The 22,560-nt window shown below is 48.8% G+C and overlaps 2 protein-coding genes across 12 annotated transcripts in view; one reads left to right on the top strand and one right to left on the bottom strand.

Annotated features, from left to right (window-relative positions):
- Window positions 1–19,272, top strand: part of GPRC5B (G protein-coupled receptor class C group 5 member B) — a 28,833-nt gene extending 9,561 nt beyond the window's left edge. For all 9 annotated transcript variants that reach the window (XM_054454207.2, XM_063655230.1, XM_063655229.1 and 6 more), the window contains 3 exons: window positions 3,714–4,744; window positions 14,590–14,726; window positions 16,030–19,272. In XM_054454207.2, the coding sequence (XP_054310182.2) occupies window positions 3,715–4,744; window positions 14,590–14,726; window positions 16,030–16,074 (1,212 nt within the window). In that variant the 5' untranslated portion in view covers window position 3,714 and the 3' untranslated portion in view covers window positions 16,075–19,272. The remainder of the gene's footprint in view (window positions 1–3,713; window positions 4,745–14,589; window positions 14,727–16,029) is intronic.
- The window catches only part of IQCK (IQ motif containing K), a 139,750-nt gene continuing 136,170 nt past the window's right edge, over window positions 18,981–22,560 (bottom strand). For all 3 annotated transcript variants that reach the window (XM_054454213.2, XM_054454212.2, XM_063655232.1), the window contains one exon: window positions 18,981–20,083. In XM_054454213.2, coding sequence (XP_054310188.1) covers window positions 20,022–20,083 — 62 coding nt within the window. In that variant the 3' untranslated portion in view covers window positions 18,981–20,021. The remainder of the gene's footprint in view (window positions 20,084–22,560) is intronic.

Here is a 22,560-nt window from a genome sequence, read left to right as displayed (position 1 = left end):
AAGAGAGAACCCCCTCTGAGAGTGAATGGAAACAGCTTGAGAAGGCCAAGTTCTTGCAAAGAGACCCAGGGTGCAGGCCTGCTGCTGAGGGGCCTGGCTGGTTTTGTGGCATCTTCCCCATCAATTCTCTCTTTACGTTTCTAAACCAGGCTTGCTCCACTTTGGCACAGTTGACCTGTAGGGCTGGATAATCCTTTCTCTTGGGAGCTGTCCTACTGTAGGATGTTTGGCAGCATTGCTGGTCTCTATCCCCCTGATACCAGTTGCGTCTCCCTCCCTAGTTGTGACAACCGAAAATGTCTCTAGACATTGCCAAATGTCCTCTTGGGGTCAAAATTGCAACTGGTTCGCAACCACTGGCCTACAGGGTGAGGACGGGTTGGGGAATCGGTGGTAGTGAGGACTGCAAAGCACATTCCTGCCTGTCATCCTCCCAGCCACCCTGGGGCTGGATGGGATTAGAGAGGCTGCTTGGAGCATTGCTTGCTGAAACTTGCTGAGAAGTCTCTTAACTGAGCTGGCCATTGATGAGATGTCTCAGGGGAATCCATTCCAGGGCCCCTCCACTGGGTCAGGCAGGGACTGTTGGCATTTTGTTCTGACACCTCCAGTTCTTAAATTTTGATCCCTCATGTGCTTTAGTACCTTGTGACAAGCAATTGTGCTAGGATGATGTTCCTCTAAAGGGTGGTAGGTTGAAATGTGCCCAATGGGTGTGCAACATGGGTTACATCAACGAGCAATTTTATTTTATTTTTATTTATTTATTTATTTATTGAGACAGAGTCTCACTCAGTTGCCCAGGCTGGAGTGTAGTGGCAAGATCTCGGCACACTGAAACCTCCACCTCCCAGGTTCAAGCGATTCTTCTGCCTCAGCCTCCCAAGTAGCTGGGACTACAAGCATGTGGCACCATGCCCAGCTAATTTTTTTTTTTTACTAGAGACGGGGTTTCACCATACTGGCCAGGCTGGTCTCAAACTCCTGTCCTCAAGTGATCCTCTTGCCTCAGCCTCCCAAAGTGCTGGGATTACAGGTGTGAGCCACTGCGCCCAGTCTCAATGAGCAATTTTAAAATGTCTGGAGATAAATACTTGAATGTGTTTGGTTTTCTTTTAAGTGGGTTGATTCAAAAGTTAAGTAAATAACCACCCAGGTGGTGTGTGGACAAAGCATAAGTAGCTGCAGTGGCACGTCAGCGACCGACGTGGCAGGACCACGAATAAGTGCTGGATTGCAGGCCGACCGATGCCTGGGGTGCATCCTCACCCCGGAATGTGCCTGAGCAGGATGCTGGGGCGGAATGCTGGCCAGATGCCTTCTATTCCGAGCCTGGCTCCTCTCATCAGTAGGCAAAGGACATGAGCCCGACAGCCCCAGGCACCTTTTCCTTCAGTAACATCAATAATTTATGCCACTGGAAAGCCTCATGGCCAGGGCAGGATCTGAGACACTCACAGGATCTCCATAACAGTGAGGTGGTCGATACCGCATTTACTTAGCGAAGCCCCAGGGACATACTGGAGCCTGGGGAGAGTAGCTAGTCACAACCCCACACGTGGGTTGAGCTGGGGCAGTAAGTTTGGCTTGAGAGGCCGGGAAACGAGCATCCAGCCAGCTGTGCGGGCTGTGGCTTTCCTAAAGACCAGGCTCCCTTCAAAAGCAAGGGGCTGTTAGAGATTAAAAAAAAAAAAAAGGCAAGGAGCTGGTAGCCGTGAGGTAGAGGACGGTCTTCACTATGTTTCTCATTCATTCAGTATTTACTAAACATCTACTTCGTGCCAGGTGCTGTGTGTCGAGCTTGAGTCTACAGCCATGCTTCTCATCCAGATGATGTTGCTCCCCCAGGGGACATCTAGCATTGTCTAGAGACAATTTGGGTTGTCACAGTTGGAGGAAGGGACGTGCTACCAGTATCCAGTGGGTAGAACCCAGGGATGCTGCTAAGCATCCTACAACGCACAGTCCCCCATGACAGAGAACGACCCAGCCCAAACGTCAGTCGTGCCAAGACTGAAGGAGCCTTGTCTGCTGGTGAACAAGAGAGACCATGTCCCTGCCCTGCCACGTCTTGCAATGGAGGAACTGAGGATGGGAGGACAGGAGGAAGGGAAGGCAGAAACAAAGTGTAAACAGCCAAAAAATGACAGACGCGATTAGACCAGAGGCTGTGGTGGAGAGGACTGGGGTGTGACCTTGGCCAAGTCTGAGTTGATGGCATCAGAGCTGAGCTCAGCACAGGGAGGAGGAGTGGCCAGGCAGAGGGAGCAGAGGGGCAAGAGGAGACTTGGGTTAGGCCCATCACTGAGGCTGCTGTGTGGACTCCAGCTCGTATATGGGCAAGAAACAGGGCAGCAGGGAGAATTCTACAGGTTTCCCAGGGAGATACGCACTCCGGGGAATCCTCCAGAGATGTTCTAGAGAGCGAGCGTGGGAGGTGAGGGAGAGACGCAGCCTGGAACCAAGGAAGACAGCTGCTTTTGTGTTTACTACATTTGAAATGCTGGGATTCCAGCACTTTGGGAGGCCGAGGCAGGTGGATCACTTGAGGTCAGGAGTTCAAGACCAGCCTGGCCAACATGGTGAAACCTTGTCTCTACTAGAAATACAAAAAAAAAATTAGCCAGGTGTGGTGGCACACACCTGTAATCCCAGCTACTCAGGAGGCTGAGGCAGGAGAATCGTTTGAACCTGGGAGGTGGAGGCTGTAGTGAGCCAAGATTGCGCCACTGCACTCCTGCCTGGGCGACAGACAGACTCCGTCTCAAATAAAAAAAAAAAGGAAAGAAATGCTGGGAGCCCTCGGAGTGAGGTCGCACCCAGGACTTGAGTTGTGTGACCTTGTGCAAAGGTTGTCACCTCCTGGAGACTCTGTATTGTCACCTGTAAGATGGAGGTCCTAATAGGAGCTGTCTCACAGGGCATTGTGAGGACTGGATGTGTCCAATTCCTGGCTGTTAGATGCTAGCCTCGAGAGGCTGAGACCAGGTAATGCGTGCCACTCATTCTCCCAGTGCAGCACTTGGCCTGTGGCTGTCTCTTTAAAGTTTCATTTTTTTCCCCTTATTTTTCTTTCTTTCTTTTTTTTTTTTTTTGGAGACGGAGTCTAGCTCTGTCACCCAGGCTGGAGTTTAGTGGCACAATCTCAGCTCACTGCAACCTTCCCCTCCCAGGTTCAAGCAATTCTCCTGCCTCAGCCTCCCAAGTAGCTGGGATTACAGGCGCCCACCACCACGCCCAGCTAATTTTTGTATTTTTTAGTAGAGATGGTGTTTTACTGTGTTGGCCAGGCTGGTCTTGAACTCGTGACCTCGTGATCCGCCTGCCTCTGCCTCCCAAACTGCTGGGATTACAAGCATGAGCCACTGCGCTCAGCCTTCCCCTTATTTTTCAAGAGGTCAGATGTGGCACAGAGTATCCAATTCAAAGAATACCAAAGGGTATCCAGAGAAGTTGGCCTCCCTCCTACCCTGTCCTTCAGCTACCAGCGATGATGATTCACGGTTCTTCACTGCACCCAGCTAAGGGTACAGATGGGACCCAAAACCTCCCTGCCTGGAGAAAGGGGCACGTTTTCCTATGTGTGCAAAGGTGCCATGTGCACTTGCAGGTTTGAAATGAGGCGGGTCTTCTTCAAGAAGTCAGGAGAGGGGGAGTCTTCCAATGAATTGATCTTTCCTTCCCCCCAACCATTCCCCCCTTGGCTTTTCTAGAATGTTCGTGGCATCAGAAAGAAAGATGAGAGCTCACCAGGTGCTAACCTTCCTCCTGCTCTTCGTGATCACCTCGGTGGCCTCTGAAAACGCCAGCACGTCCCGAGGCTGCGGGCTGGACCTCCTCCCTCAGTACGTGTCCCTGTGCGACCTGGACGCCATCTGGGGCATTGTGGTGGAGGCGGTGGCCGGGGCGGGCGCCCTGATCACACTGCTCCTGATGCTCATCCTCCTGGTGCGGCTGCCCTTCATCAAGGAGAAGGAGAAGAAGAGCCCCGTGGGCCTCCACTTTCTATTCCTCCTGGGGACCCTGGGCCTCTTCGGGCTGACGTTCGCCTTCATCATCCAGGAGGACGAGACCATCTGCTCCGTCCGCCGCTTCCTCTGGGGCGTCCTCTTTGCTCTCTGCTTCTCCTGCCTGCTGAGCCAGGCATGGCGTGTGCGGAGGCTGGTGCGGCATGGCACGGGCCCCGCGGGCTGGCAGCTGGTGGGCCTGGCGCTGTGCCTGATGCTGGTGCAAGTCATCATCGCTGTGGAGTGGCTGGTGCTCACCGTGCTGCGCGACACGAGGCCAGCCTGCGCCTACGAGCCTATGGACTTTGTGATGGCCCTCATCTACGACATGGTACTGCTCGTGGTCACCCTGGGGCTGGCCCTCTTCACTCTGTGCGGCAAGTTCAAGAGGTGGAAGCTGAACGGGGCCTTCCTTCTCATCACAGCCTTCTTCTCTGTGCTCATCTGGGTGGCCTGGATGACCATGTACCTCTTCGGCAATGTCAAGCTGCAGCAGGGGGATGCCTGGAACGATCCCACCTTGGCCATCACGCTGACGGCCAGCGGCTGGGTCTTCGTCATCTTCCACGCCATCCCTGAGATCCACTGCACCCTTCTGCCGGCCCTGCAGGAGAACACGCCCAACTACTTCGACACGTCGCAGCCCAGGATGCGGGAGACGGCCTTCGAGGAGGACGTGCAGCTGCCGCGGGCCTATATGGAGAACAAGGCCTTCTCCATGGATGAACACAATGCAGGTAAAGTGGGCACCACCCGGCTGGGTCAGGCCCCGGGGACCATTCATGCTGTTCTTCCTCTCTAGTGGGGATGGGCGGTCCCAGTACCTGGGGCAGTCCTAGCAGATCAGAACCCACAAACGTTGGCTCCTGGGCTGAAACTGGCCCAGATATGGGTTTGGGTGGGTTGTTTGTCTGTTTGTTTGCGACAGATTTTCGCTGTTGTCACCCAGGCTGGAGCGCAATGGTGCAATCTCAGCTCACTGCAACCTCCGCCTCCTGGGTTTAAGTGATTCTGCTGCCTCAGCCTCCCGAGTAGCTGGGACTACAGGTGCGTGCCACCACTCCCAGCTAATTTTTGTATTTTTAGTAGAGATGGGGTTTCACCATATTGGCCAGCTTGGTCTTGAACTCCTGACCTCAGGTGATATGCCCACCTCAGCCTCCCAAAGTGCTGGGATTACAGGAGTGAGCCACCACGCCCAGCAGGGTTTGGGTTTTTTGTTTTTTGGGTTTTTTTTCTTTCTTTCTTTGTTTCTTTTCTTTTTTTTTTTTTTTTTTTTGAGACAGGGCTTGTTCTGTTGCCCAGGCTGAGTGCAACAGTGTGATCATAGCTCACTGCAGCCTCGAACTCCTGGCTAAAGCAATCCTCCCAACTCAGCCTCCTGAGTAGCTGGGACTGCATGCATACGCCACCATGTCCAGCTACTTTTTTTATTCTTTGTAGAGACAGGGTCTCATTATGTGGCCCAGGTGGGTCTCAAACTCCTGGGCTGAAATGATCCTCCCGCCTCAACCTCCCAAAGCTCTGGCATGAGCCACTAAGCTCAGCCTCAGATATGGATTTTTATTAAGCTTTTTTTTTTTTTTCCCCCCTACCAATTGCCAGGCAATTTATTTTAAAAATACAGGTTTCTGGCTTCTTTTGCAAAGTCAAATCTGGCAACACTGGACCAACATTTCTACTGGGCTGCAATGGTCTGAAACTGACTTGAGCCCATGGGCACTGGAAGGCCCTGCCTCTGGCCCCTCCCGGAGTTGTGGCTGCCCTTTAGATGGGAATCCACTTTTCTGTTCACCGCACTCTCTACCGCTCTCTATTGCTCCTGACCCAGCTGCTATATAGGATAGTAATATTAATTTCCTGGCTCCCCCAAAGCATTTGAGTCTGCAACCCATGTGCTGGATGGATGTAGGGGGCCACAACGGGGATTGCTCCCATCCCCTCTCCTACCTCAGTTACCAGGAATGTACTAATTTGGGCCCTGGAGGCAGATGTCTGGGTTCAAATTCTGCCTCTGCCACTTCTTAGATGTGTGGCTTTGAGCAAATTATATTACTTTTATGAGCCTCAGTTTTTCTCATCTGTGAACTAGAAATAGTAAGAGACTGTACCTCATAGAGCTGTTAGGAGAAGGAACACAGTGAGTACAAAGCCCTCTTGGTACCTGGTGTGTTCTCTGTGCATCTGACTTGGCTTCCACTGAAAGCGGAATCTGAGACTAGGGCTCCAGTGCAGGTGGTTTAGTGGGGAGGTGGTCCCTGCAAGGGAGAGGGCAGGGAGAGTGAGACTGAGAAGGCAGAGAAGATAAAACAAGCACATTAATGAGCTGGTTACTACCACGGGCAACAGGGGCTCATTTGTGCTGGGAATCCTCTGAGGACATATGCTGAATGAGCCTCAGAATTGGTCCAGGAAGAAAAGGAGACTGGGGCATCTGTCCACCAGCTCCCATCTCCCAGTGTTATTTGGTTTTGGTTTTGGTTTTTTATGGATTGAGTCTCGCTCTGTTGCCCAGGCTAGAGTGCAGTGGCACAATCACAGTTCACTGCAGCCTTGACCTCCTGGGCTCAAGCAGTCCTCCCACCTCAGCCTCCCGAGCAGCTAGGACCACAGGCACACACCACCATACCCAGTTAACTTATTTTTTATTTTTGATAGACACGGGGTCTCACTCTGTTGCCTAGGATGGTCTCAAATTCCTGAGCCGAAGTGATACCCCCACCTCGGCTTCCCAAAGTGCTGCGATTACAGGCATGAGCCATAGCACTGGGCCCCCCAGTGTTATTAACATCCCCTATAATTCTGGTGACTGGGGTGGATAAGTATCATCAGTTCCAAGGCGGAAAAACAGATTTGCTGAGCGCTTGAGATGGACGTTATCTGGGTACCCAGGGCTATCTGCTACTGCTGCAGGGGGCTTCAGAAGTGAGGTCCTATCTAGGGGATGTGGCATAGGAACCCAATAGGACCTGCCTAGGGGATGTGGCATAGGAACCCAATAGGACCTGCCTAGGGGATGTGATACAGAAACCCAAATCCCCTGCTATTGACACTTGAGAAGTATCTCATAGAATCATTACTTGAAGGGAGTCAGCCAGGGTCCCAGCACTTGAGATTAAATAAACTTGCCCTTTCTCGGTTCTTTGAAGATGCATCAGGGGCTACAACATTAATAATAATAATAACTAGTATTGTCATCATTTGTTGAGCACTAACTATGTGTCAGGCACTATTGTGAATCTTTTTTTTTTTTTTTTTTTTTTTTTTTAAGGCAGAGTCTCGCTCTGTCACCCAGGCTGGACTGGAGTGCAGTGGCTCGATCTCAGCTCACTGCAGCCTCCGCCTCCCAGGTTCAAGTGATTCTCCTGCCTCAGCCTCCCGAGTAGCTGGGATTACAGGTGCATGCCACCACACCTGGCTAATTTTTGTATTTTTAGTAGAGACGGGGTTTCACCATGTTGCCCAGGCTGGTCTCAAACTCCTGACCTCATGTGATCCGCCCGCCTTGGCCTCCCAAATTGCTGGGATTACAGACATGAGCCACTGCGCCCGGCCACTATTGTAAATATTTGACCTGCATTAGCTCATTAGTCCTCACTACCACCTAATGAGGTAGATCTTGTTATTATCCCCATCTTATGGGTGAATAAATGGAGGCTCTGAGAATTAAACGACTTGTCCGAGGACTTCAGATTGTCATGATTCCCTCTTCAGTGACATTCACCCAGGAGCCTGGTGCATGTGCCATGCTCAGCAGCTGCTCATCCTATCCAAGGCCATCCACATCCCTCCTTCCTGCCTGGATGGGCCCCCTCCCCCGGCCAGATCTCCAGGAGGGAACGCCAGTGGCCTCTCCGCTAGAGTGTGGCCTTTATCAGCTGCTCTCTTCTTACCAGGAAGTTCCAGGTCAGCAAGCCCGTGTTTGTTGAGATTTGGCAGGGATGGCAGAGTCAGCCCAGCTTGGAGGCTGGCTCCCTGGGATGCCAGAAGATAGGGATCAGGACAGAGATCAGCACTGGGAACCCAGAGGACTGGCCCTTCAGGGAATGTGGTGAGCAGAGATTGGGAGCTGGTCAGTTCCTGGGGTCCTGGTTGGGCCATCTCTCTGCTGGCCCAAACTGCCCCTGGAACTCAAAAATAGCAAGAACTCCTGAAACGGATACAAAATTTTATACATTCATGTTTTCTTTTTTCTTTCTTTTTTTTTCTTGAGATGGAGTTTCACTCTTGTTGCCCAGGCTGGAGTGCAATGGCACGATCTCAGCTCACCACAACCTCCGCCTCTAGGTTCAAGCAATTCTCCTGCCTCAGCCTCCCGAGTAGCTGGGATTATAGGCACGTGCCACCACGCCCAGCTAATTTTGTATTTTTAATAGAGACGGGGTTTCTCCATATTGGTCAGGCTGGTCTCAAACTCCTGACCTCAGGTGATCCACCCGTCTCGGCCTCCCAAAGTGTTGGGATTACAGGCATGAGCCACAGCATCCTGCCCCTTTTTTTGTTTTGTTTTGTTTTTCTAGATGGAGTCTCACTCTGTCACCTGGGCTGGAGTGCAATGGTGTGGTCTCAGCTCACTGCAACCTCCACCTCTCGGGTTCAAGCGATTCTCCTGCCTCAGCCTCCCGAGTAGCTGGGACTACTTGAGATGGACACTTGAGATGTGCGAGCCACCATACCCGGCTAATTTTTGTATTTTCAGTAGAGACGGGGTTTCACTATGTTGGCCAGGCTGGTCTCAAACTCCTGACCTCGTGATCTGCCTGCTTCAGCCTCCCAAAGTGCTGGGATTACAGGCGTGAGCCTCCGCGCCCGGCCATGGAGCCTCTTTTATAAGGACACGAATCTCACGCATGAAGGCTCCACCCTGATGGCCTTATCACCTCCCAAAGGCTCTACCATCTAATATCATCACACTGGAGATGAGGTTTTAACACGTTTTTCTAGGGAATTGTTCTATGGCTTTGTCAGATTCTCAAAGCCACCCATGACCCCCAAAAGGTGAAGAACCAGTGTGTTGTTGAACATGATGTTTCCATTTCTTGAAGTAAAACCACGATGCCAGAGCTACCCAAGTATTATGGCCTTTACAGTGTAAGATAACTAACCTCTGCCGGGGACTTCCTGGGGGCCCGGTATCATTCTGAGCATTTTAGTGGCTGATCTCTTTTAATCTCTACAATAACTCCATGAGTTCTGATTTGCAGATAGGAAACTGAGGCACAGAGAGGCTAAGCAGTTTGCCCAAGAGGCAGAGCCGGAATTTGAACCCAGGCAGAGGAAGAGTTTACATCCAGACAGAGCCAAGAGTTTGAACCCAGGCAGGATAGCTCCAGAGCCCACATGCCTGACCCCTGTGCCATGGAATTACCCTCCTCTCCATAAAGCACTTAAGCGCCCCTCATCTCACTGAGGTGTCAGAACAACTCTGTGGATTTGGAAAGATGACGACTATCAGACCCATTTTACAGAGCGGAAAACTGAGCCCGGGGATGTCAGGCAACTTGTTCAAGCGTAGGCTATAAATACACGGCAGAGCAGGAAGGGAAAAAGTTGGTTTCCTGAATTCCATTACTTACATCCTTTCTTGTAAAAATGCAGCCAAGACTTTATAGCCAGATAAGATCCAGAGATGCAAAGGCTCTGGGACCCAGGCTGGTGTCAGCAGAGCTGGGGCTGGCGCGGGGGTGATGGAGAGTCTGGAGGTGCGGCATACCTTATCTGTTTCACATCTGTTTCCCAGTGACACATTCCAAAGCCAAGGAAGTTGTCTTTCTATTCCCCTGTTTCTTTTCCAAAACAAAAATACCTTTATTACTCCTTCTTGGTAGTAAATAAGCAACAATAATCATATAGAATCAGCGGAATCATGTAGGTTCAACAAGTAAAAATAATAGCCAGGTGCGGTGGCTCACGCCTGTTATCCCAGCACTTTGGGAGGCCGAGGCGGGCAGATTGCTTGAGCTCAAAAGTTGGAGACCACCCTGGGCAATGTGGCGACACCCCTGTCTCTACTAAAAATACAAAAAATAATAAAATAATAATAAATAGCTGGGCATGGTGGTGCATGCCTGTAGTCCCAGGTACTCGCTCGGGAGGCTGAGGTGGGAGAATCGCTTGAACCGGGGAGGCAGAGGTTACAGTGAGCTGAGATCGCGTCACTGCACCCCAGCCTGGGTGACAAAGGGAGTCCTTATCTCAAATGAAAAATAAAATAAAACAATAATAAGCAAAAATTGCTTAAAATCCCTTTGCCCAGGGGCAATGGTTTGCTTCCACACTCACACACAATGGGGCAAAGTGCTTCTTAACCAGGCTACACATTACAATCACTTGGGCTGCTTTAAAAAATTACCATTGCTTGGCCGGGCACAGTCCCAGCACTTTGGGAGGCCGAGGCAGGCAGATCGCAAGGTCAGGAGTTCGAGATCAGCCTGGCCAATATGGTGAAACCCCATCTCTACTAAAAAAAATTAGCCAGGCATGGTGGCGCATGCCTGTAATCCCAGCTACTCGGGAGGCTGAGGCAGAATTGCTTGAACCCGGGAAGCAGAGTTTGCAGTGAACTGAGATCACGCCACTGCACTCCAGCCTGGGTGACAGAGCGAGACTCCGTCTCAAAAAAAACAACAAAAAACAAAAACAGCGCTTGCTCAACTGTGATTAAGTCTGAGTTTGGGATTAGGTATTTTTTAAGCTCTCCAAGTGATTCTCAGATGTAACCAGGTTGAAACCACTGGTCTAAGTGACGTTCTTCAGCGTGCTTGCTTTAAATCAATGTTACGGAGGTAACTGCAGATCAGTAACTGCAGAGCTACGGTCTCCTTTTTTTAATCTTCAGCTGGTGAATATTCTGCCTGCTTCTGGCTCTCGATGATAGACAGTGCTGCAATGAACATTCTTATGCATTCATCTTCAGGCTTTTGATCAATTCACTCCTTGCAAAACAATTTTCTAGATATGGGTTAAAGAGTCTGCACTTCAAATCTTGATACAGTAAAGTCCTCACTTGACATTATTAGCCGGTTCTTGTAAACTGTGACTTTAAGTGAAATGATGTATAATAAAACCAGTTTTTTTTCTCATCAATTTCAGTAGCAAAACAATGACACTATTTGAGGATCTCTTGTACATTCCTTCACTTAAAGTCACAGTTTTCAAGAATCTTTTGATGGCGTCAAGTGAGGAATTACTGTACATATGGCCAGATGGCACCCCAGAAAGGTCGACCAGTGGACTGTCCTTCCCCTTGATAAACTCATCGAAGCCCCATCTCTCCACCTCTTCAGCAACCTTGGGTGTTGTCAGACCTTTTTAAAAATAGCCTTCTTTTGAATCATCCCAAATGTGTGTCCACCAAAATTCACATGAAGCTGGGTGCAGTGGCTCACAACTGTATCCCAGCTCTTTGGGAGGCTGAAGCAGGAGGATTACTTGAGCTCAGGAATTTTGAGACCAGCCTGAGCAACATAGGGAGACCCTGTCTCTACAAAAAATATATATAAAAATAAGCCAGGCATGGTGGCGTGTGCCTGTAGTCCCTGCTACTTGGGAGGCTGAGGTGAGAGGGTGACTTGAGCTAGGGAGGTCAAGGCTGCAGTGAGCCGTATTCACATCACTGTACCCCAGCCTGAGACAGAGACCCTGACAAAAAAAAAATGAGACCGGGCAAAGCTCCCACAGAAAGGCTAAGTTGGAGTCCTGGCTAGATGGCCTTTGTTCTAGAAACCCTTGCTTTGCTGGCTAGGGACAATCTGGCATGCTCCCTTGCCACAGGAGGAGCAGCTGTTGGCATCTTTGGTGCTCACCTCAGCCAGCTTGTATTTTAGGAACCAGGCCCCATGAGGCAGAGGCCTTATCCTTGAGCCCTTGGGTCTCACAGAATAGCCGGTGCCCAGGAGCTATGGTCGGCCCAGTTTTTCTTGCATTTTAGCCTTTTGGGCTCTCTTCCTTTGAGAGTCCATCCTTGACATGCTCATGCGGTGGGAAGGGCATTCTCCAGGCTGGCCTGTGGCTTTGCCAAGCCCCAGAAACCTCCACACCCTATATCCTTCCACTGAGTGAGACCTCAGATAGATACAACTTCACCCACCTGCTACTTATTAATAAGTATCAACAAGGCATAAGGATGTAATGAAAAATTAAAACACACTGAGAGATGTAGCACCTCGGATCACATCTTGGAAAGCGTTAACAAGGCACGTGAAATATTCACTTTCAACAGAGCAAGAAAGAAAAGTGTTCTTTCCTCTGTTAGGGGCTTCGGGCCCTCAGATCTCATTAGGGCCAAGGCCTATTTAAAACGACCTTTTGCTTCTTGCTGGAAGGCCCCGAGTTGGCTTTGGGGGCAAGGCCAGCCTGGCGTCACATGCAGGGTCTATGCAAGAAAAGGCTGGCATCCAGCCATTTCAGCTTTGATTCCTAAGGGGACCTCTTGTCTTAGGAGAGGTCCTAAGCAAGGTGGGTGAGCCTGGCTTGCCTTTGTCTCTGGCCCAGGTCTGGGTAGGGTGTTAGTTGGGCTTCTTGAAGTAAGTTGCAAGTAATAAAAAATCCAATGTGAGTAGGCTAAAGCAGCTGTCCCCAAACTTTTTGGCACCACGGACAATCTTTCCATGGATCAAGGTTGGGGGGTTGGGGGGCGGTTTCAGGATGAAACTGTTCCACCTTAGATCATCAAGCATTAGATTCTCATAAGGAGGGCGCAACCTAGATCCTTCGCATCCACAATTCTCAGTAGGGTTTGAGCTCCTATCAGAATCGAATGCCGGCTGGGCACAGTGGCTCATGCCTGTAATCCCAGCACTTTGGGAGGCCAAGGTGGGTGGATCACTTGAGGTCAGGAGTTCGAGGCCAGCTTGGCCAACATGGTGAAACCCCGTCTCTACTAAAAACACAAAAATTAGCTGGGCATGGTGGTGCGTGCTTGTGGTCCCAGCTACTTTACTCATGAGGCTGAGGCAGGAGAATTGCTGGAATCTGGCAGGCGGAGGTTGCAGTGAGCCGAGATTGCGCCACTGCACTCCAGCCTGGGCGACAGAGCGAGACTCTGTCTCAAAAAAAAAAAAAGAACACAGATTCCTTGCCTGGGTCCCAATGCTGACTGTGCCCCTTACCAGCTGTGTGACCTTGGGCAAGTTACTTAACCTCTCTGTGCCCCAAGCAAAGTAGTAATAATGAAAGTACATATAGTCAGCCTGGGCAACAAAGTGAGACCCCGTCTCTAAAAAAATATATTAAAAAATTAGCCACGCATGCTGGCATGTGACTGTAGTCCCAGCTACTCAGGAGGTTGAGGCAGGAGGATCACTTGAGCCTGGGAGTTCAAGGCTGCAGTGAGCTATGATCGTGCCACTGCATTCTAGCCTGGACAACAGCGATAACTTGTCAAAAAAAAAAAAAAAAAACTACCTATCATGCGACAAAAATTAAATGAGTTAAAAAGAAAGAAAGAAAATTAAATGAGTTAATGGTTAATGTATATAAAGTACTTTGCACAGTGCCTGGCTCCTGGTTGGCACTCTATGAAGCTTAACTATATAACTAAGGTGATTTTGGTCCCTGCCTCTAGTAATTTGCAAAACAAACAAACAAACAAAAACAAAAGCTTTTTAGCCAGAAAAATGGCTCCCTTCAGGGAAGACTTTTTTTTTTTGAGACACAGTTTCACCAGGCTGGAGTGCAGTGGTGCAATCTTGGCTCACTGCAACCTTAACCTCCCAGGTTCAAGCAATTCTTGTGCTGCAGCCTCCCGAGTAGCTGGGATTACAGGTGTGTACCACCATACCCGGCTAATTTTTGGATTATTAGTAGAGAGGGGGTTTTGCCATGTTGGCCAGGCTGGTCTCGAACTCCTGACCTCAAGTGATCCACCCACCTTGGCCTCCCAAAATGCTAGGATTAGGGATTACAGGCTTGAGCCACTGCGCCCGGCTTCTACCCCTTTTTTTTTTGTTAGATTGCTCCATATCTTTTCATGTTAGTTTTTCTTTAACAAAAAGGAAGTTCAAATCTCTAAAAGTACAGTATATAAGAAACATCAGTTTTACCCATCTTTCAGAGGGAAAAAGTGCCGACATGCCATCTTGGCTTTAGGTCTCCCTTTTATTCTTGTTTGGAATAATCCTACACGTGTGGTTAGAGTCCCCCTGTTCTCATCCCTGGTCACTTTCCATTGAAGACTCTTAGCAGCTTCTTCTTCAGTGTATGTCCAGAAACAGCAAGCAGTTTTGAGTAGTGTGATGCTGAACTTTACATGAATGGCTTTCTGTAGTGAGATGGCGCCTGTCACCCACGGCCTGCAGAGGCTGCGTGGCTTGGGGGGAAACTAGAGGCCCAACCATGGGCCTCCTACCCCTGGTCCCTACAGCAGCTTTTCCCAAACCCACTGAGATGAGTCAGGCTCCTAGAGAGCCTGAGAACAAAGCCCCTTTGTGACTTTTGTTTTGAATCAGGCTTGTGACAAAGGGGAGGAGCCACTGGGCTGGGTGGATGGGGGTGCCCGGAGTGCGTTGTTGTTGCAGGGGAAGAAAACAAAATTGTGTCTTTTTTTTGGCGATGTTGTCTTGCCAATCCCTCCCTCCCCCAGCTCGCCGAACAGCAGGATTTCCCAACGGCAGCTTGGGAAAAAGACCCAGTGGCAGCTTGGGGAAAAGACCCAGCGCTCCGTTTAGAAGCAACGTGTATCAGCCAACTGAGATGGCCGTCGTGCTCAACGGTGGGACCGTAAGTATCAAGATGTGATGTGGGGGTAGGAAGCCTAGGAGTCTATGGTGTGGGGGAGCAGCTTCAACAGGGACATACTGCTCCGTGAAGGCTGCTCATGTGGCCTGCAAGGACCGCAGCTCAAATGCATGCAATGCTTTTATTTTTCTTCTTTCCCTTTCTACCCCTTTTCTCCACACACGGAATACCCACCTCTATTTAGAAAACCATCTGTAGATTCGTTTGAAAGAGTTCGTAATCCTTGAGGCTGTTAGACCCAGTGAATTATTTGGCTTTCATGATACAGCGCCTCAGCTTTGTCCCTGGGAGGTGACTTTTGGAAAAAGCCCAGAATGATGGAGCGCCCCTATCAGATTTTGCTGACATCCAGCCTAGTTTAAGGTCCCCGGTCACCCCTCTGTTGATTCCCCACCAGCTGGGTGCCAGGTTCTCCCATTCCCTAAGAGATGTCTTAAGAAATTGAAGCAGTTACTATTTCTCTCCCTCAAACACAGAAGCAGGTTTACTACTATCTGATGCCAAACAGACCTTCAGCAGAATTGTCATTGTTTACATTTGCCTCCTTGGAATGACATTATTTTGTTTCTCCAGCAATCCAAAGATGCACTCTCATCCCCACATTTAATTTCCAAACATAGCTACATGCTTCTTTCAGAAACAAGGCCTGAGCCAGTTTACATGTGTAAATTGGGTTTCCATTCTTTATATCATGTTCCAACTCCATAACTCAACCTGCGCATTCTTCTTCTTTTTTTTTTTTATGTAAATCAGGGATGGTCTTTGATCTCTCAAGGGAATTTAGGTTTGCCTGGCCTTTTGAATGGTATGCTAGGCATTGGTTTGCATTGGTTTGGAACAGGCTCAAAGACAGAATCACAGATTTGCATTCTTAAAACCCCCTGCCAACAACTGGGCTGTTTTATTGTCCCGAGCCAAGAAAAGCCTGATTCACAAGCATTCGGCCTGTGTGTTATAATAAATATGCTTAGAAAAGCCCCCATCGTCACTCTTAAGCCCTCCTGGTTCCTTCAAGGCCAGTGTGTGAAAAAAATAGTCAAGACAGAAAGTGAATGAGTTGAACTTACATTCCTTAGGGGTGGATGATTATAGAAAAGGGAGCTGGGCTTCCCAAGAACCACAGCAGCATGACTCACAGTCATTGCTGCCTCTCCTGGGAATTATTCGGCCCATCTAGGTAAAAGCAAGGTAACTTATTTTTGCTGCGTTGTTTACGCATCGGTTTCTGATGTTGACTTTGCAAAGCACAGAGTTCTCAGTGTGTTATCCTTATGTGTTATTCCAGATCCCAACTGCTCCGCCAAGTCATACAGGAAGACACCTTTGGTGAAAGACTTTAAGTTCCAGAGAATCAGAATTTCTCTTACCGATTTCCCTCCCTGGCTGCGTCTTTCTTGAGGGAGAAATCGGTAACAGTAGCCGAACCAGGCCGCCTCACAGCCAGGAAATCTGGAAATCCTAGCCAAGGGGATTTCGTGTAAATGTGAACACTGACGAACTGAAAAGCTAACACCGACTGCCCGCCCCTCCCCTGCCACACACACAGACACGTAATACCAGACCAACCTCAATCCCCGCAAACTAAAGCAAAGCTAATTGCAAATAGTATTAGGCTCACTCGAAAATGTGGCTGGGAAGACTGTTTCATCCTCTGGGGGTAGAACAGAACCAAATTCACAGCTGGTGGGCCAGACTGGTGTTGGTTGGAGGTGGGGGGCTCCCACACTTATCACCCCTCCCCAGCAAGTGCTGGACCCCAGGTGGCCTCTTGGAGATGACCGTTGCATTGAGGACAAATGGGGACTTTGCCACCGGCTTGCCTGGTGGTTTGCACATTTCAGGGGGTCAGGAGAGTTAAGGAGGTTGTGGGTGGGATTCCAAGGCAAGGCCCAACTGAATCGTGGGGTGAGCTTTATAGCCAGTAGAGGTGGAGGGACCCTGGCATGTGCCAAAGAAGAGGCCCTCTGGGTGATGAAGTGACCATCACATTTGGGAAGTGATCAACCACTGTTCCTTCTATGGGGCTCTCGCTCTAGCGTCTATGGTGAGAACACAGGCCCCGCCCCCTTCCCTTGTAGAGCCATAGAAATATTCTGGCTTGGGGCAGCAGTCCTTTCTTCCCTTGATCATCTCGCCCTGTTCCTACACTTACGGGTGTATCTCCAAACCCTCTCCCAATTTTATTCCCTTATTCATTTCAAGAGCTCCAATGGGGTCACCAGCTGAAAGCCCCTCCGGGAGGCAGGTTGGAAGGCAGGCACCACGGCAAGTTTTCCGCGATGATGTCACCTAGCAGGGCTTCAGGGGTTCCCACTAGGATGCAGAGATGACCTCTGGCTGCCTCACAAGCAGTGACACCTCGGGTCCTTTCCGTTGCTATGGTGAAAGTTCCTGGATGGAATGGATCACATGAGGGTTTCTTGTTGCTTTTGGAGGGTGTGGGGGATATTTTGTCTTGGTTTTTCTGCAGGTTCCATGAAAACGGCCCTTTTCCAAGCCCATTGTTTCTGTCATGGTTTCCATCTGTCCTGAGCAAGTCATTCCTTTGTTATTTAGCATTTCGAACATCTCGGCCATTCAAAGCCCCCATGTTCTCTGCACTGTTTGGCCAGCATAACCTCTAGCATCGATTCAAAGCAAAGAGTTTTAACCTGACGGCATGGAATGTATAAATGAGGGTGGGTCCTTCTGCAGATACTCTAATCACTACATTGCTTTTTCTATAAAACTACCCATAAGCCTTTAACCTTTAAAGAAAAATGAAAAAGGTTAGTGTTTGGGGGCCGGGGGAGGACTGACCTCTTCATAAGCCAGTACGTCTGAGCTGAGTATGTTTTAATAAACCTTTTGATATTTCTCGAGGCCCTAGTCTCTGCTGTCTCCCCTCCCCACCCCATCCTTGCAAAGCATTGGGGAAAGTAAGGCCAATCTGGCCCTCCCTGTGTGGCCCTCCTTCGAGTTTTCCTTAACAGCTAGTGCATTTCCTTGTGTTACCACGCATGGGGAAGAAAACGCATGGCCCCAGAATGCCACCCCCACCTGACCTCCCCGGAAGCACCCCGCCTCTGCCCAGAGCATGTGCTTGCTTCTAGAGAATCCTGTTCCAGTCATTGCGTGGACTGAAAACGTAAGAGTCCTGGGGAGGGGTGGGGGGGAATGAAGCTAGGACCTGGGGTGGGGGTCGGGGCGGTTGCATGCAGACCCAGTATTCCGAAAAGAAAGAAATCTTCAAACACCTCGGTCCTGTCCAGTGGAAAACGACAGCATTACACATTCTCGTGCCAGGAAATGGTTACTCACCCCTGCTCTCTGGAGTCCTTTGGAGCTTTCTGATACCATTCACACGATGGAGCAATTCACACGTTCGTTTTCTAAGTTCTTTATTGTCCAAGCATATAAGGTGAGCACAGCACAAATGGCTGCCATGGAAAGTCATGCTTCCCCAACATAAGAACAGAGCCATCTTTGAGCCATGAGAAGCCTCACTTAATGAGACCTTTTCCCCCCTTTTAAATCTGATACGTTATCGCACTTAGGGTTTTGTTTTATTTTGACTTTTAAGGTTGAGAGTGGGCTGAACGCCTTCATAATGGGGGCGGAGGTGGGAGTGAGAGGAGAAGGGAGAAAGCTGTTCTTTTTCTAATGACTACACCTGAAAAGTACCAAGAGGCGTCTTTGCCAAGAGACTGTAGCAGCCAGCTGCCCCCAGTGGAGCAAGGTTTAAAGACAAAATTAAATGGCACCTCTGTTTAAGATCTGTTTGTGTAAACAAGACTCGTTTGGGGAAAACGACCTGGGAGGAGAGAGCATTTGTGATCAAAATCTCTCATTGTAAGCACAAATCGTTCCGTGTCTGGTTATTAAAATCGCTTTGGGTCTATAACTGCCACTCTTGTCCCCCCTTTTAATAGAAAATTGTCATTCTAGCCTGGATTTCTCCCCACTGGAGATGGAGGGTGGGAAGAGAAGGGAGTCAGCTCTGACAGCTTACAAACTGGGAAGTTCTGTGCATCTCCAGGGATTCCAGAGTTGAAGATCTGGTTGTTGGAAGCTGGGCACCCAGTGCTTTTTTTTTTTTTTTCAGCCCAGATGCCGTCAGGACCCACTGAACAAGGGTGAACTCGGGTGGTGGTCTTGGTTGGCCAAGGCTGAGTTGAACGCCTCAGGCCAAACCCCAAGTTGAAAGGGAGCATTGTGGCTTTTATAATCCAATGATGCAATGATGATACCAGCTTACAGGAGTTCTCAGCAGGTGCTTTTTATTAATTGATGAAGAGCTAAGGCTCACTTTTGATAGATAATATATATTTATTAAATGCATTAATGTGTGTTTTATAATGTACCTTTATCTTCCCCCTGGCTGACTGTTGCATACTTATAAAAAAAGTTAAAGAAATTTCAAGACAATCAATATGTACCATAAACGACTATATAAATATTACAAATTTAAAAGGTTGTAAAGCATGGGCAGATAGGTTTTATTTTCAAAATGCTGTTCTTAACACAAAAATAAAGGCTTTACTATTTACTTAAGATGTGTGGTAGCTTGTCAAAACAACCCAATGCAACTAACTACTAGGCTTTCAAATCTGCCCGGAGGCTCAGTCTGTGGCATTTTAAATGGCAGAATCTTGGTTAATGGCAAACCACAGAACAAATTAAGGTAATAAGTTTACCCATAAAAGCAGGAACTTTCCATATAATACTTTGGGACTTAGACAACAAAAATCCTTTGTTACATCTGTCTGGGTTTAAGTGTCTCATCTTGTTGGGTTTGCAGTAAAAGTTAAGGAGTGGTCTCCTTTGGAAATGATCATAAGTATAAGGTCTTTTTTATAAAGAGAGTAGTCAGTCACTAGGTAAACTTAAAACCAAATTCAGAGGTTGGGGACTTAAATTAGAATATGGATCTTTGCAAAGGCGGCCACAAGTGGGAAAACTGGTAATAAGAGCACTTCTGTATCTCTTGGGACTAGAGTTCATGGTACATTTTAACAGCAGCTGGTGTAGAAGGATACTCCTGAGACACTGAAGAAGTAATCTGGATGAATGAATAAAATGTGGGGATAATGCAGAAAGTGAAGATTGGTCCTTTCTTTTCTAAACTATTTGCACTAAAGCTTGTTTGCAACGAATCCTATCTTGTACAGAAAAGATTCCATTTTCACATGTTCCAAGTCTTGTTAAAGAAATCACAAGAGAGAGAGCATCATTTGGACATTTTCCTTGCACGAGGTAACTTGTGCTCGAATGGGCAAAGATACATCTTAGCTATGGTTAAGATGATGGAATTTTCATCTTGGCTGCAGGTACCGCATCGTCCTCCATTTTGCATTTCACTGCAAAGAAAAGAAAGGGAAAGTCAGGATCAATTTACATACGTAAACAGGCTTGTCATTGGGAAACCGGAAACTCTGATGTGTGGACAAGGTCAGTTGCACCAAAACCCACTGTGCGCCTGCTATTCGTGGTTCCGGCCCCATGGATCCACGGGGAAGAACACAGGCCCATTGTGCTCTAAGGACAGCACCTGAAAGTTCAAAACCGCTTCCCGGACTGCTCATGGCCATTCTTAATTCAGTTCAGAAAGAGGTCAGAAGTGTGCTTTGTCGGTCAGGGTACTGAAGGAAGGCAATTTTACTAAAGACGGTGACAGATTTCAGGCTCTCCACTCAACCCCATCTGTCACCACACACCCTGTTCTCCAGCCACCCAAAATGGAAAACTCAGGGTATCACTGGGGGCAATGCAAAGGTCAGAAGAAAATCTTTTCTCTTATGTCATGGTCTGGACCAAGAACCTGATCTCGGTGATTTCCTGTGTCTGCCAAACAGGAAAGTTAGCTCCATACAGGGTATGGCTCTGTGTGTAAGGGGAATTAATCCCAACAGATAAAAGCCTCTCCCCAGTTAAATATGGAAACCCAGTCCCTTGGTGGGTGCAGTAGGGATCCTTTTGGGAAGTCCCTCTCTTTTAATACATCTTTGCCTGGAGTGTCCAAGTGCTGCTTGCCCATATGTGAATGTCTTGAAAGGTGGTTTGAGCCAGGCCACAGGCTCTGATGATTTGTGGAGAGCATCGTTCTGTTTAAAAGGGTGTTTGAGCTTGTTACTATGTAGGGCTGAGGTTTCAAGTGAACCTTCCCTCGTCCTGACCTCCCAGCAACTAAGGGCATGCACCAGCCAGATGCGGCAAAGAGGTGAGTATGTACATCATCCCATGAAATGCATTTTTTTTTTGTTTTTTTGGGGACAGAGTCTCTCTCTGTTGTCCAGGCTGGAGTGCAGTGGCAAGACCTCGGCACACTGCAACCTCTGCCTCACGGGTTCAAGCGATTCTCCTGCCTCAGCCTCCCAAGTAGCTGCAGGTGTGCACCACCACGCCCTGCTAATTTTTGTATTATTAGTAGAGATGGGTTTGCCCATGTCGCCCAGGCTGATCTCGAACTCCCAGCCTCAAGTGATCCACCCGCCTCAGCCTCCCAAAGTGCTGGGGTTACAGGTGTGAGCCACTGCGCCTGGCCCTAATGTGGTTATTTTCTGATGGAGGTGGGATGAGGGCCTTCAGTAACACAGACCAGCCCTGCAGTCTTCAAACTGAGGGGAAGGGTTCTTGGTCATGGTTCATTCAAAGGAAATCAATTTCCAGATCATCAGCTTCCCGTCCTGTCATTCCTGGCCCGGTGTGTAAAAACTCCCCAGGTGCCAAACAAGAAGGCAGTTCAAAATGAGGGCCCTCAGAGTCTCCTTATTTTCTACGTTTGACAACTATCAAATTGTATCATGTATTTATTTGGTTTTGCGTACTACTAATCATTGTATTAGCAACACAAATCAGAAAAAATATTTTTAATACTTGGAGCTTGTGGTCACAGGACATTTTAAAACATTTTTTCAAGGTATATACCTTTTTTATTCCATATATATGGAAGCTCTATGGGCAACCACAGTGAAAACCCTATGTGCATCTAGACCCTACTATGACGTTGACCCTTCATAGTCAAGGATGCACCACACCTCCCTAAAGACTGTCCCACTAGCTCACTGATCCCTGAGATGCTGGTGATTAACAGCTCCCCAGGGACTGGGGGAGAGTCCCGAGTTGTATCATTGGAAGCCAGCAGCCTGACAACGTAACAGAGTTGGGAAGAGGTGAGCACAGTCAGGTGGAGCAGGGCTGCCCTGGATCCCCCCCAGGGAGGTACGCAGGTCAACTAGTGCAGCCAGCATCAGGCATAACTTCAGACCTGCAGGCTGGCTCTCTAGGGACAAGTTGGGGACATCTGCAATAGGGGGAAATTGTTAGAAATGCAAATTCAGGGCCCTTTTCCAGGCAGACAGAACCAGACACTGGGGGTGGAGCCCACCCATCTGCATTTTAACAAGGCCTCCAGGTGATTCTGATGGATCAGGCTGGCTCTCTAGGGACAAGTTGGGGACATTTGCAATAGGGGGAAATTCTTAGAAATGCAAATTCAGGGCCCTTTTCCAGGCTGAGAGAACCAGACACTGGGGGTGGAGCCCACCCATCTGCATTTTTAACAAGGCCTCCAGGTGATTCTGATGGATGCTAGTTAAAGTTTGAGAACCACTGATTAGTGGTTTTCTACCCTGGCTGCTTGTAAGAATCACATGGTCAGCTTCTGAAATTTATTGGTGCCTGGGTTTCACTCCAGCAATTCTGATGTAACTACCCTGGGGCCCGGGCATCAGTAGCTAGGTAAAGCTCCCATGTGTTGCTAAGGTTCAGCCAGGGTTGAGACACAGATGGGACTTAGAATCCCTTTAAAGAAACGTGACTGTAAGACCCTAAGGAG

This window comes from Pongo pygmaeus, chromosome 18, assembly GCF_028885625.2.
Source record: "Pongo pygmaeus isolate AG05252 chromosome 18, NHGRI_mPonPyg2-v2.0_pri, whole genome shotgun sequence".
NCBI lineage: Eukaryota > Metazoa > Chordata > Mammalia > Primates > Hominidae > Pongo > Pongo pygmaeus.
This window is presented reverse-complemented; position numbering and strand designations above follow the sequence as displayed.